Genomic DNA, 15,236 nt, shown 5'->3' with positions numbered 1-15,236 from the left:
GAACACAGCAGTACACATTATCAGAGATTGGGAAAGCATGTGGGGTACAGAATGAACTGAGCTGCTGTCAGGAGGAGAGATGGCCTCTTCCCCAGTGACATGGAAGCTGCAGTCATTTTCTCTGATAAATAATTGACCTGTGCTTTCCGAGGGATCCCATTACAGTTGCAAGAGCATAGCACATGCAAGGTTTGGTTACAGTGTGAGGAAGACTGTCTCCATCAGAAAGCCAGCCTGGCTCAGAGCACCTGCGCTGTGCCCGCAGGGTGTGGGGGCACCAGAGGGATGCTCTTACAGGAGATTGATTGGGCCTCAGCCTCAGCTGATTAGAGACCATCCATTTCCTTGTTCTAATTAAATCCCAGGTTTGGTCTCTTAGGACTTTAAGTGAATTTAAGGGGAATTGATGGTGCACTGAGATTTCCTAAAGCACGCTGGGGTCTAGTAGTCACTAACCCTAACCCTAACCCTGAGTTTCTAACCTAACCTAATTAGAGTTAGGAAGCTATGGGGAGTGGAGAAGTCTTTGTTCTTTGTAATCTGTTCATCTCCATTAATCTTCTTTCTTTCTTTTTTTTCCATGTCCTTGCCTTGGAGCAGTTATTACAGTAAGTATTTATGTCGGTAGGAGGACTGGCGTTGCCGCTGATCTATAAGAAAAGGAGAAATAAAAGTGTACCTGCACCGGACGTTCTGGCTCTTCTCTTGTTCCCCTTGGGTGGTGTTGGGGCTGTCAAGGCTCAAGCATTTCAGTTCTAATGAGGATCTTGTTTGTTTGAGCTGCTTTGACTGTGGCTTTGCCAGGTAAGACCTGACTCTGAGCCTCAGAAGTACAGAATGGATTGAGGCTCTCCTCTGTTCGACAGGTTATGCCTACCCAGGGCTATGCAGAAGTTTCAGATCAGCCAGTCTAAACTGACATCCCTTCCCCATTTGAGCATCTGTTGACCCCACTGAGCACTGACTGTTGGCAACATTGTGACTTCAACAAGCTACTGTTCTGGAACCAGCCCTCTTCACCCCCACCCCCAAGCCCTCCCTCTTGAGCATAATCCCTGAAATGCTTGTTCCTGCTGGAGAACTAATCCCTGCTGAGGGAACAATGGGCTCTTTAACTCATTCACATGGCTTCTTTCCCTAAAAGTTTTTAACAGGTGTTAGAATTTTTAAGAGCACCAAGGGAAGGAGACAAAATTAGCATGAAGGGCTTCCCTCAACAAAAGGCTCATTGCAGGGAAAGGGGTGAAGCATGAAGACTTCTCCTCAGCTAGGAGGCTTGTGGTCTACTGGTTACATTTGCATCCTGTGCATCAGGTATTATGGAAGACTGGTTAAACAGTGAAATATACTCAGACAAACATGGTTCTTGGCCTGGCTGTGAGATGGCTCTGTGATCTTGGCCAAGTCACTTAAGCTCTCTGAGCTTCACTTTCTTCCTCTGTAAACTAAGGGTGATAGTATGCATGAAGCAAACCTAGTTGTGGGACTGCCCAGGCCAGGCAGCTGGAGTCTCACAACTCCAGGCCTTTGTGATCCCCAGTAATGGGCAGTGAGAACTCTCCAGCTCTGACCTTGTTGGGCACTAAGGTATTTTATCTCTTTTCTAGAATGAGTACATGAAAGAAGACTTTCTGATTAAAATTGAAACCTGGCACAAGCCAGACCTTGGCACCCAGGAGAATGTAAGTATAACTTCACAAGAGCCCAGGGCTCAGGGCCCTTGGCAGATCTTGCTAGGCTCTGCCTCAGTACGCAGGGTTGTATCTGTACTTCTCGTCTGCCTGGCTAGGAAGGCTTTTCTAGACTGTCCCACAGGGTAGTTTCCTGTCATTGGTTTGCAGAATGATGTCTCTAAGATTCTTTCCTGGGCTTTCTTGTAGAGCTGGGATTGGCGAAAATGCAGTTTTGGGTACCCAGAAACGATGTCTTTAAAACATGGTAATTGTAGTACTTCTCCAAATTCAGCGTATCCTCACGCTCCCTTAATTCATGTCTGTACCCGGGCACATGTGAGGCTGTTCGGCCACATGTGAAACAGACAATATGCGACTCTTGTCAGTGGGATACCAGTAGATTGTTCAGCAAACAGTGCTATACTATGCACCCATGAAAAAGCTGGGGAGCTGGGTGTGGTGACATGCACCCTTCAATTCCAGCACTGGAGGCAGGGACAGGTGCATCTCTGTGCATTTGAGGTCAGTGTGTTCTAGATAATGAGTTCCAGGACAGCCAAGGCTACAGAATGAGATGCTGCTTCAAAACTAAAAAGGAACTGATGGAAACAATCCTGCATATATTGTTGAGTGTAAAAAGCAGGTAAAGGGTTAAAGGTTAAAGGGTTAGAACCGGTGGCTGTAAAGGTCAGAGACCCTGGGAGGACCTGTACTATTATTCTGCTAAATGGACATGTACTAAATGATGCCTAATGGCTTACTGCTGTACCACAGAGCAGAGCACCTCAGTGTCTTCACAGTGGCTTCTTCCACAGCTGCCAGCTAACTCAGACTCCCAATTAGTCAGCGTATAGACAGTAAAGGACTGTGACGTGCTCAGCCCTAAATAGGACCTTCACATCCTCCCCACAAAGCTTCGTGATCTACCCGAGGGAGTAGAAAGCTTGTAAGCGCCTGCAGTGGTTGACAGCAGCAGTGTTTCCAACACAACAGCTACTGGCATTTGATTGCTACTGAGTCGGGGTTCTCCAGAAGAGCAGAACCGATGGAATCAATCTGGAGAGAAAGAGGGGAAGGGGGGGGTTATCAGTGGCTTACAGGCAGTGGTCTACCTGTCCACCAATAGAAAGTCCAAGAATCAGCCCCGTGGTAGCGCATGCCTGATCCCAGCATCCGGGAGGCAGAGGCGGCAGATCTATGTGAGTTTAAGGCCAGCCTGGTCTACAGAGGATGTTCAGGACAGCTGTCCTGAAACCTGGTTGCAAACAAAACAAAACAAAAAAAAGTCCAAGAATCCAATAGCTGCTCAGTCCATGATACAGGCTGCCATCAGAAGATGTGGCCTGCATTCAAGGTGGATCTCTTCACTTCAAATGATTTAACTTAAGAAATATCCCACACAGATGTACCCAGCCATTATAGTTTAAGTTAATTCCAGATGTAGTGAAGTTGATAACCAAGAATAGCTACCACAAACCAGGCATGGTGGTACACACCTGTAATCCCAGCACTCTGGGAAGCAGAGGCAGGCCAGTCTCTGTGAGTTCGAAGCCAGCCTGGTCTACAAAGTGAGTCTAAGATAGCCAGCACTATATAGAGAAGCCCTGTAAACAAAGAAACAAAACAACAAGAACAACAAAAAACCAAGCAAACAAAAGAATAGCTATCACAGAGAGTCAGTTTTCTTTAAAGATTGGCCCCTGGTAGGTTGACCACGCCTTAGGGCAGGCCTGACCCCCAAGGTTACTTGGGCAACACAGATGGTGGTAATAGGAGTTGGGGAGTGAATATGTCCAAAAATTTGAAAAAGAAATTAAAAAAAAAAAAAAAGATAAGGCTGGGCATAATAGCATTTAACCCCAGCACACAAGAGGCAGAGGCAGGCAGAACTCTGAGTATGAGGCTAGCCTGGTCTACATGAAGAGTTTCAGGCCAGCCAGGGCTCACAGTGAGACGTTGTCATGGGCTGGAGAGATGGCCCGGCGATTCATAGCTCTTCCATGGCACCTGAGCTCAGTTCCATGCACCCACACTGCGTATCTTACAACCACCTGTGTCTGCAGCTAAGGGATCCAACACTCTCTTCTGGCCCCTGATGGGTCCTACACACTCTCGTTGCAGACACTCAGATACACATGTATATGAATAAAAGATAAATAAACCTAAAAAGAGCAAGATGTGAACCTGTGTATAGATGCTGCCTCGGACATTAAAGGAGAGTCTGCACACGGTACCATCTGTTCCTGGAGTCAGAGTCGGGCTGGGGGTGAGCTAGAGCAAGGGTTACTCTTGTAGTAGCTTTTGAACGCTGAATTGTGAAAAGGCTGCAGGTCTGAATAGTCCTCACCAGGGGGCAGCAGGAACTCAGGGACAGGTGGAGCCTGCTGAATTGAAAAAAGACAGAGCCTGTTGCTGTGTCCAATTTCCAAGTACCTTTGAATAACTCTCTACCCCAACTGTGAGCTTACGAAGCCCTTATCTGAAATCTTGGGGCCTGTACTATTTCAGACTTTAGACTTAGAATGTTTGCAAACAGCAAGATATATTAGGGAAGGGACCCCAAAAAAAAAAAATAAGAAATTCGTTCGTGTTTTATATACTTTTGTACACAGCTTAAAGGCGTTTTACATGGCATTTTTAATGCATGTAACTTTTAACTTCATTTGAGTGCAACCCATCATATGATATCAGGTGTGGAGCGTTCGTTCCCCTTGTGGAAGGGCAGCCGCTGCTCCTCCCCTCCGAGCCATTTTCCACCGCCATCGTGTGATGCTTTACTGTAGAGACGTCCGGCCAGTGCCTGCAGGAAGAGCTGTTCTAGACGTCCACCGGGTAAAGGGTGCCTGTTGTTAGCAGGGCTGCATGTGCACAGCAAGTACTCTCCCGTTTCTTTGCAGGTGCATAAACTGGAGCCTGAGGCATGGAAACATGTGGAAGCTATATATATAGACATTGCTGATCGAAGCCAAGTGCTTAGCAAGGTAAGCACTCCTGAAGTCCTGGCGCAGAACATTAACTTGTCGATGGTAAAGAAACCAGGGAACCTAGTTTGCCTCAAAAGGAAGCCCTCTCTGTGTGCATTATTTGTTTTAGGTTGAGAAGCATTCTGCTACTCAACTACATGCCCAGCACTGTGTTTTATTTTTATTTTCTCCCCGAGACAGGGTCTCACTATGTTGTCTTGGCTGGCTGAGAGCTCACAGAGATCAACCTGCCTCTGCCTCCCCAGTTTGAGATTAAAGCTGTGTGCCACGCCTGTTAACCTCTATATTGATATACATATGCATGTATGTATTTATTTAGTTTCAGTTTTTCGAGACAGGGTTTCTCTGTGTAGCCCTGGCTGTCCTAGAACTCACTCTGAAGACCAGGCTGGCCTTGAAGTCATATAGATCCTCCTGCCTCTGCTTCTTGAGTACTAGGATCAAAGGCGCGTGCCACCACTGTCCAGCTCCAGCTAACATTTTTATTTTTTAAGACTGGGTCTCACGAAATTTCCTGCCATGGCTATTTCCAAAATAAATGTTAAGAGTTCCCTGGGCTGACTAAGAGTTTTATTAGTGCGTTCCCAAAGAGATGCGTACCCAGTGTGGTGGCACATGACTAGAATCTTATTTTCTAGACTCTGGAGCAAAATGACTTAAGTGTTCAAGGCCAGCTTGGGCTTAAAGTGAGACTCTTTCAAAAAATGACACCACTTTACTGAAATACAGTCTGCATAGCAAAGTGAATATATTATAAGTGTACGTCCAGGTGAATTTTCTCAAACTGAATATGTGAAGATATTCACAAACAGCTCTTTTGAGTTGCTTCTCATATGTGAGTGGAGGGAGATTAAGAAGTAATGTGGGTCGGGTGTGGTGGCGCACACCTTTAGTCCCAGCCCTTGAGAGGCAGAGATTGGGGCCAGCCTGGTCTGAATAGCTTGTTTCAGGACAGCCAGGACTACACAGAGAGACTGTGTCTAAAAAAACAAAACAGCACAAAACAAAATATCAGTAGCGGTGATAAAAGGGGCTAGAAAGATGGCTTGGCGGTAAGAGCACATGCTGTGCTCTCGGAGGTGGGAGCTGGTGTCTGAGTACTCACGTTGGGCAGCCCACTGTAACCCAGCTTAGGAGGAGCCAGGCTCTGATCTCTGAAGGCTTCTGCACCTACTGACAAGCAGGTGCACATACATACATATAATTTAAAATAGTAGGATCTTAAAAAAAATAGCCAGATGTGGTCATACATACCGGTGGTCCTAGCACTAGGGAGTGGAGGATCCTCTTAAGTTCAAACAACCAGCCTGGACTATACATGACTCTGAGTTTCTCTTCATTTCAGGCAAGCAAACAAGTAGTAATAATCTTTTTAGTTTTAGGAAATACTTAGTGTGTGATTTATCATCTTTTTGTTTAAATAGATGAACCTATATTAGGCAGTAGAATGGGGCAGTCAAAAATTAAAGTCGTGTTGATGAAATAGATGGTGGACTGAACGGTGAAGGAGGGGGGGGAAGAAGTTAATTGGGGAGCACAGTTAGGGCTAAGCTCTGCTTTGCCGTCGCACAGTAGAGTGGATATGGGGATGACAATGCGCTATGTATTTCTGACAGTTGAAGGGAGGCATATTTTAGAAATAAAAATGTTGCTCTATATAATCTTTATTATTAGCCTTATCATTATTGCGGGGATATTATTTGACCCCCTATCACAGATAATAATAAGATACAGACACCTGTTAGATTTTATAATTGCCTTATTACCTTGGGCCAGGTAGCTATTTCCTTTTTAATTTTATGTGCATTAGTGTGAAGGTGTCATATCCCTTGGAATTGGGGTTACGGGCAGTTGTGAGCTGCCATTTGGATGCTGGGAATTGAACCTGGGCCCTTTGGCAGAGCAGACAGTGCTCTTAACCACTGAGCCATCTCTCTAGCCCCAGGTAGTTATTTCTACCTACGCTGGCTCAATAACCTCACCATCCATCTCCCAGTACTCACCCAGGATCATCCTCCTTACCATTCCTGTCTGGGCTACCTTCCATCTATAATCCCAAGACACTTGCTTGTCTTCTTCATGTGGGTCTTTTCAAGCCGTGATTGGAGTCCTTCCTCCTGGCCCACATGGTTTCTTCTCTATGCTAACCCACCTTGGTGTCCTCCTCCCTCCTCTTTCCCCCACCCCATTGTCTTTCCCATGATTCTCCTGTCCTCTAAAGCCCAGGAACCTTAGTCACGCCTATCCCATTCTGTCCTGCCCAGGTACAGGCCGTTTAATCAGCCAATCATATAGGTTCATACAACAAGGACAGGTGTAACAGACAGTAACCAGCATCAATATACAAGCTTCAGACCAACCCCCAATAAAGGCATTTGAATGTTTCGAATGTTGATAAAGAAATGATATATGTTTGAGTAGATACATTTAACCTGATCTACATATCCCAGAATGTATACATGGATGAACTAGCACATGGTATAAAGATGGATGGATACTTTTTAGAAAATGTTTTTAATGTATCAAAAATACATTTCACCCAGGCATGGTGGCGCATGTCTTTAATCCCAGCACCTGGGAGGCAGAGGCAGGCAGATTTCTGTGAGTTTGAGGTCAGCCTGGTCTACAGAACAAGTTCCAGGACAGCCAGGGCTACATAGAGAAACTCTGACTTGAAAAAAAAATAATAATAATAATTTCATTTGAATGTGGTAGTGCATGCCTTTAATCCCAGGTAGTTGTTCATGAATATAGGCCAGCTTAGCCTATGTATCTAGTCCTGGAGCAGCGATGGCTATATAGTGAGACCCTGTTTCAAGTATATATATGTGTGTGTGTGTGTGTGTATTAAAAATTAATTTCCAGCCTGGCTCAGTTGTGCACGCCTGTAATCCCGGCACTCAGGAAGGCAAAGGCAGGCAGCTCTCTGTAAGTTTGAGGCCTGCCTGGTCTACAAAGTGAGTCCAGGACAACCGAGGCTACACAGAGAAACCCTGTCTTGATAAAACAAAACAAAAATTAATTTCCATTTTAAAATAGATAAGTAAAGGGGGGCTGGAGAGCGGCTCAGTCAGAGGTCAACAGCACTTGTTCCTAGTATCTGCATAGGACTAAATCATCTGTAGTTCCAGGTTAGGGAGGGCCTTGGTGGGCAGCAGGTCACACATGTGATACACACACATTCATGCAGCCAAACATTCATACATTTAAAAATAAGATAAATAAACCTAAAAAAGAAAATAGATAAGTAAGTCTAGGATGGTGGGTTCATGTCTGTAATTTCTACTCCATCACTTGAGAAAGGGAAGAAGGAGGCTCAGTAGTTCAAGATCATTCTCAGCTTTGTAGGGAGTTTGAGGTCAGTCTGGGTTACATTGAATATTGTGTCTTCAAAACAAAAACCAGAGAGCAGCGGTGGTGCCTGTCTTTAATCCCAGCACCTGGGAGGCAGAGACAGGCAGAACTGGGAGTTTGAGGCCAGCCTGGTCTACAAATTGAGTTCCAGGACAACTAGAGCTACACAGAGAGACCCTGTTTTGAAAAAAACAAAACAACAAAATTAAATCCCAACTAGATAGATAAGGTAGCTAAGTTGGTAGATAGATAGATAGGCAGACAGACAGACAGATGAATAAAGCCTGCCCAGTAATACACAAGAAGCTATTAATATTGATCACTTCCAGTAGTTATTATTATTTTATTTTTAAATCATTTCTTTACTTATTATATGTATGTGTCAAGTATTGGCACCCGTATACCACAGCAGGTTGTGTGGAAATTGGACAACTTCTGGGAGTCGGTGTTTCCTTCCTCTGAGTCGGTTCCCCGGATGGAACTTCAGCCCTTAGGCTCGAGCACTCACCAGCACCTTCACACGCCGCTCCACCTCCTGACTGTTATTCTAACTTCTGTTGTATGAAGCAGAGTTAGAGTTTACTAAAAAGAGACTTTAATAGAGATTTTAACTTCAGGGACTAACAGAAAGACACTTGGAAGAACATAATCTATGCCTGAGAGTCGGGGAATCTCTTTTCTTTTCTCTCTTTTTTTTTTTTTCTTTCCTCACTTATTTTTCTTTTTTGAGACAGTGTAGCCTTGGCTATGCTGGGCTTGCTTTGTAGACCAGGCTAGCCTCTGCCTCCTACCACACCCTGATGGGTGTGGGCTTCTTAAAGGAGTGTCGACTTCAATATTGATTTTATTTAAACAAACCAGGATATTAAGCTAGGAAATCTTAAGAATGATGACCGGTTCCCAGCTCTGACTGTCTTATAAAATCATCTGCAAGAGGTTGATTTATTTACTTATTTGTTTGAAACATTATCTCTTGCAATCCAGGCTTGCCTTGAATTCTCTATACAGCCTTGAATCCTGATCCTCCTGCCCCACATCCCAAGTTCTGGGATTACTGACATTTGCCACTGTGCCTAGCTACCTGAAATGTTTAAAATGAAAAATCACAAGGTGTAGTGGTCCATGATAGTAACCCAGCTGCTTAGAAGGCTGAGGCAGGTTCAAGGTCATAAGTTCAAGGTCATGTTGGGCTACAATAAAATAATATTAAAAATGCAGGCTTAGTGGTGAATTTACAGAACCAGAAGAACTAGGTTTGATCTCTGGAACCCACATGAAGAACCTGTAACTCCAGCTTCAAAGGCTCTAATACCCTCCTCTGGCCTCAAATAAAATACTTTGTTTAGTTTTTCAAGACAGGATTTCTCTGTGCAGCCTTGGATGTCCTGGAACTCACTTTGTAGACCAGACTGGCCTCAAATTCAGAGATCCAACTGCCTTTGCCCTTTGAGTGCTCAGCTTAAAGATGTGCACCCCCAACTCCCAGCTAATAAAATAATTTTTAAAAAATCCATGTTGTTCTCAAGATATTCTAAGTCTCTTGTAACTTAGGTAGGATGACCTAGAAATCTGTATTTTGAAAATCTTCTAGGAATTTGGATGCTCAGTTAAGTCGAAAACTCTGTTTTTTCAAGTGGAAATAAGTGCTTGCTCAGATGGTCTGCTAATACTTTGATACCGATAAAATTGCAAACAAACCCTGGCAGAGAAAAATCACACAGACCTCTCCCCTGAAGCAAGTGTAAACGGTCTGTCTTAGGGTTGCTGTTGCTGTGATGAAACACCGTGACCAAAGCAACTTGGGGAGGAAAGGTTCATTTGGCTAACATGTCCACATCATAGTTCATCACTGAAGGAAACCAGGACAGGAGCTCAAACAGGGCAGGAAACTGGAGGCAGGAGCTGATGCAGAGGCCGCTTAGTGATGAGGAGTGCCGCTTAGTGCCTGGCTCCCCATGGCTTCCTCAGCCCCGCCAGTCCAGGGATGGCACCACCACAGTCGGCTGAGCCCTCTCCTATCAATAACTAATTAAGAAAATTTCCTACAGGCTTGACTACAACCCAGTCTTTTGGGTTTTTCTTAATTGAGGTTCCTTCCTCTCTAATGATTTAGCTTATGTCAAGTTAACATAAAACTATCCAGCACAGCCAAGTGGTGGTGGCGGCGCACAGCTTTAATCCCAGCACTTGGGAGGTAGAGGCAGTTGGATCTCTGAGTTTAAGGCCAGCCTGGACTATAGAGTGAGTTCCAAAATGCCCAGGGCTATATACACAGAGGAACCCTGTCTAAAAACAAAACAAAAAATTACCTATCACATAGTTCTTTATCTTGTCTATAACATTTACCCCATACTCTATACCAGAAACTTCAAGAACTGCTGTAAGCTGGGTATGGTAGCAGAGGCTGGTAGATGGCTGGGTGTTCAAAGCCAGTTTGGTTTACATAGTGAGTTGGTGCCGGCTAGCCAGGGTCACATAGAGCCTGTTTCAAAGCAGACAAACTGAAAAGAACTATTCTCTCTCTTCCAAACCCCATTTCTACTATTCTCAGGATTACAAGGCAGAGGAAGATCCAGCAAAGTTTAAATCTGTCAAAACAGGACGAGGACCTTTGGGCCCAAATTGGAAGGTACAATTCACACCCTTACTACCAGGGTCCAGACAAATTGTGGGTGGGCCCCTCCCAATGGAGGAGGGTGTGGGTAGGGTTCAGACAGCCTGAGGTCTTTCTTTTTAGTTACCAGCCTGCCTCTGGGTATTTTTCTACTGCAGCAAGAACTTGTAAATCAGAAAGACTGCCCATATATGTGTGCATACAAACTGGTTACTGTCAAGTTCAAGTGGTGGGGCTTGCAGAACAAAGTGGAAAACTTTATACATAAGGTAAGTATGCAGGATGAGGCCTTTCCGCGTGTCTGTGTCTGTCCTGGGAGAGCAGTTTGACTCTTGCTAGCATCGGAGTCTTTGGTTGTTTAGCCTGCTGCTTCCTCTCCCTCGCACATGCTATCCCACATTCTAGAGCCAGCCACAGTGCTGCAGAAACTGATGAGAAAGAAACCAGGAGAAACTGATGAGGAAGGAGGACACAGGAAGGGATTTGCTGTGCTTGAACTACAAAGAAAACTTGTTTCCCTTTTCTTGAGGCCAAAAAGCAAGAAGCAGTATGAAGCAGTTTCTCTAGTGCCCTGAATTACAGAAGTAGACAGACTTAAGACTTTCAATTCTCATACTTTGGGGCCACATTTCTTTATTTCCTTATTTTATATATGAGTGCTCTATTTGCATGTAAATATGCACGACAGAAGAGGGCACCAGGTCTTATTATGGTTGTGAGCCACCATGTGGTTGCTGGGAATTGAACTCAGGTTAAGAGCAGACAGTGCTCTTAACCTCTGAGCCATCTCTCCAGCCCCTTGCTGGCCAGTCTTAACCTGGCATTAGGCACCAGAAACAGCAGGAAATGTGGCAGTTAGGGGCCTCAGCTCTGCCAGATCCCATGAGCTGCCTGTCTTGGTGGTGTTTGGGACAAAGCACTTAGCTGTGAGGTGGACAGCTCCTTACTGGAACACTTGCCTGTCAGAAACAGGAAGGCAAATGTCACCGAACTGTGTCTGATCCAGATGAGGCAGCCAGGCGTCACTCCCCTCCCCCCAATAAACTGTGGGGGAAATGTAGAGAAGCTTTTATGTTCCAGGTTCTGACTTGCTTCCCTCCTTTTTCTAGCAAGAGAAGCGTCTGTTTACAAACTTTCACAGGCAGCTATTCTGTTGGCTCGATAAGTGGGTCGATCTGACCATGGACGATATCCGGAGGATGGAAGAAGAGACGAAGAGACAGCTGGATGAGGTGAGCCTGATGCCAGGGGACTCATAAGTATGTGGCTGTCAAGGAGACACATAAGGGCACCATCAGCCTGTTGTTCTAAGAACAAGCCTGGCTCTGTTGTGGATAAGGTTACTGCCAGGCAGTATGTAACTCTAAGGAGAAGCCTGCTCGGGAATATGTGTGGCTGAGCTGAGGTCTTGGCACAGCCACAGAGACAAATATGGTAATCTGTACCTGATGCCAAGTGATTAATACAGCCACTGCAGTGAGTCTTCAGCAAGGGTGGGGCAGGGGCTGTGGAACTGGAGGTGACCCTGAGCTAGGCGGTTTGGGCTGATCTACTAGTGCCACCTGCATTACCTAGAGGACACTGCAGTACATGCAGAAGCCCCTCTGTCTTCTCCAGCTATTAGGACAGGTTGGGCGATTGTTTGTTTTTTGATTTTTGTTTAGGTGTTTTGTTTTTGAGCTCGGCCTGGATCCCAGGAGGGATGCCTAAAGACCCAGCACTCTTGCCTTATTTAAGGAAGCTGCCCGAGAGACCCACGTAGGGGAGGTGCTCAGTGAGAATCACCGGGCACCTGTTTTCCTCACAGTGTGAGAGGGCCCTGCCACCTGAAGGCTCTGAGGCCTCAGCACTGCTGCACTGCGGCCTGTAGGTGATGGTTCAGTGTGGGAGCCCAGTGCTGCCTGGCCTTGGGCCACAGCCCTTGATCACTTGTCTTACTCTACATGTCAGTTGGGCCACTTCTGCCCTCATAAGGCAGGAAGTGCCGTTCCACCACTCCCTCATAGCCTGAGTGTCCCACAGAGGACATGCTTTCCAGTGGCCTCAGCTGGCCCTGCCTCAGCCGAGGCTCAGCCTTGGTGCACACCACACAGATGATCAGTGCTTCACAGTGTTGGTCCAGGGCAGAACCTGGGCCCAGGGCCCTTCTTCCTTCTGGAGCCTCCCAGGAGACTGTTTTTACTTCCTGGGATGACATTCTTCCCGGACTGACTCACTAGTAAGTGGTGTGCAAGTTAGTTCCTGCTGAAGGCTGATGTTCTGTTTATTTATTCAGACACCAATAACAGGCAAGGTTTGGAGCACAGTCTCTGGTTCTTTAGGAAGGATCCTCAGGAACTTGTAGACCGAAGTCACTTGGCTGATTCTGTTTTTGTGAGAGAGTGGCTTGAATCTTTTGGTCACCCTAGTCCTGCCCCTGACCTCTAAAAAAAAAAATTAACAGATGGAGCAGCAGGAAGATTTTAATTGGGGTTTGAAGGGAATGTTGTTCAGTGACCCCCTGGCTGGCAAAGGACAGCATAAAGTAATAGGGTTTCATGGAAGCATTTATTGTTTTTTGTAAATTCTTTGGAGCAGTTAGCATGTGTGAGATTCTAGGTTTAATCCACAGTATTAATAAAATAGATAAGAGCTGGCACACGCCTGTGAACCTAGCCCTCCGGGAGGCAGAGGCAGGTGGGTCTCTGTGAGTTTGAGGCTAGCCTGGTTTATAAAGTCCAGGATAACCAAGGCTTCACAGAGGAACCCTGTCTGGGGGGCGGGGGAGATAGGTAAATAGACAAACAGATAAAGCAGTGCTCTAGTTCTTAGAAGAAGTCTCCAAATGATCTTAGATATTTGTCTTTCTCACACCCCAAACTTGGTGGTTGGCAGAGTTAGGACGTTGTTCTTTCTTTGTTTTGTTTGTTTATTTTCTGAGATAGTGTTTCTCTGTGTAGCCGCGGCTGTCTTGCACTTCCTTTGTAGGCCAGGCTGGCCTCAAACTCACAGAGATCCACCTGCCTCTGCCTCCCTAGCGATCACAGGCATGATCCACCACGCCTACTCCTTGTGGAATGTTCCTTCCTTCGTGTGCTAGCTGGAGCCCGAGCTTGTCTCCTCTCTTGTCTAAAGCTGTGTTTCTTGGGCTGGGATATGTCTTGGTAGTAAAGTAGTTGTCTAGCAGGCACAAGGCTGGGTTTTTCCAATACCGTGTTTACAGAGCCTAAAAATACTTTTCTTTTTGGCTTTGTTGTTTTTTGTTGTTGTTTTTTTAAAGACAGTGTTTGTAGTCAGACTCTTTCTGTAGGCACGGATCACCTTGAACTTTTGATTTCCTTGTTTTTAGCTTCTCAGTGCTGGAATTATAGGCATCACAGCATTCTGCCCAGTTAACGCTGGGCAAGGGTCAAGCCCAGGGCCTTCTGGACAGACACTCTCCCAGCTGAGCACCCCCAAATTTATTTTGTTTTTCTGATTAAGATTCTGTAGTGGGGGGCTTGAGAGATGGCTCGGTGGTTAAGAGCACTGGCTATTTTTCCAGATGTTCTGAGTTCAATTCCCAGCAATCACATGGTAGCTCACAACTATCTATAATGGAATCTGATTCTCTCTTCTGGTGTGCATGAAAATAGAGCACTCATATACAATAAATGAATGAATGGATGAATGAAGGAAGGAAAGATTCTATAGTATGCAAGCATAGCAGTATATGGCCTTAATCTCAGTACCAGAGATGCAGAGGCGGACAGACCCTGAGGTCAAGGCTAGCCTGGTCTACATAGAGAGTTCTAAGACAGCCAGGACTATATATGGACCCTGCCTCAACAAAAACAAAACAACAACAAAAAACCCAAATGACCTTATAGTATTTTCTTTTCTATTGTGGGTCTTCTCCATTTGCCCCATAATTTTTCTGGTCCCTCTATACCATCCCTTTTGAAGTTGGCCCTGTGTGGCTAGCTGAAAAGCTAAAGTGTCTAGCGGACACCACATCTGGAGTTGACAGTTTTGGGTTATGGTGTTTCAGGGTTTAGGCTGATGAGGAGAAGCCCCTCCTACTGAGCTCAGCTGCCAGGCTAGACAAAAGAGAAAATACACTCCGACACTAAGTATATACTTGTAAAAGATTCCCTTAGCATCTGTGGAGGCAAGCTCTCCTCTTCATCTCCTCTGACCTGACAGATCGCTATCCAGAGCAGACCATCTGGAATACTGGCCGGTGTATTAAAACAGTCGTAGCTTTGACAATTTAATTTGTCAGGACTATTGTGATAGTTAAGTGCCAAACAAACAAAAACTGAAGCCAAAGACAGCTATATTGGCACATGCCTGTAGTCCTGGCATTTGGGAAAGTGAAGACTGAAGGTCATTCTGAGTTTGATGCCAGCCTGGGGTACAGAAGATCCTGTTTCAGAAAACCAAAATAATAATACAACTCTGAGCTGGGAGACAGGATCATTAGAATCACTGAAGTTTGAAATGAGCCAAGTCTACACAGTTACGCGAGCCTCTACCCCCAGCAGGTCTCCAGGCCTCGGCTTCCCTAGGCACTGGGATTAGAAGTATGTGCTATATCACTGGTTTGATATAGGGAGTTCCAGATCTACCAGGGTTACATAGTGAGAGCCT

At 45.5% G+C, this 15,236-nt stretch overlaps 1 protein-coding gene across 1 annotated transcript in view; it reads left to right on the top strand.

The window, feature by feature from the left end:
• Positions 1-15,236, top strand: part of Pitpna (phosphatidylinositol transfer protein alpha) — a 40,486-nt gene that overhangs the window by 20,157 nt on the left and 5,093 nt on the right. Inside the window, exons 5-10 of the mRNA XM_021634264.2 lie at positions 601-608; positions 1,608-1,682; positions 4,571-4,654; positions 10,563-10,640; positions 10,784-10,894; positions 11,735-11,857. Of these exons, the coding sequence (XP_021489939.1) occupies positions 601-608; positions 1,608-1,682; positions 4,571-4,654; positions 10,563-10,640; positions 10,784-10,894; positions 11,735-11,857 (479 nt within the window). The remainder of the gene's footprint in view (positions 1-600; positions 609-1,607; positions 1,683-4,570; positions 4,655-10,562; positions 10,641-10,783; positions 10,895-11,734; positions 11,858-15,236) is intronic.

Source organism: Meriones unguiculatus, chromosome 7 (genome assembly GCF_030254825.1).
Source record: "Meriones unguiculatus strain TT.TT164.6M chromosome 7, Bangor_MerUng_6.1, whole genome shotgun sequence".
In the NCBI taxonomy this organism is placed as follows: Eukaryota; Metazoa; Chordata; class Mammalia; order Rodentia; family Muridae; genus Meriones; species Meriones unguiculatus.
This window is presented reverse-complemented; position numbering and strand designations above follow the sequence as displayed.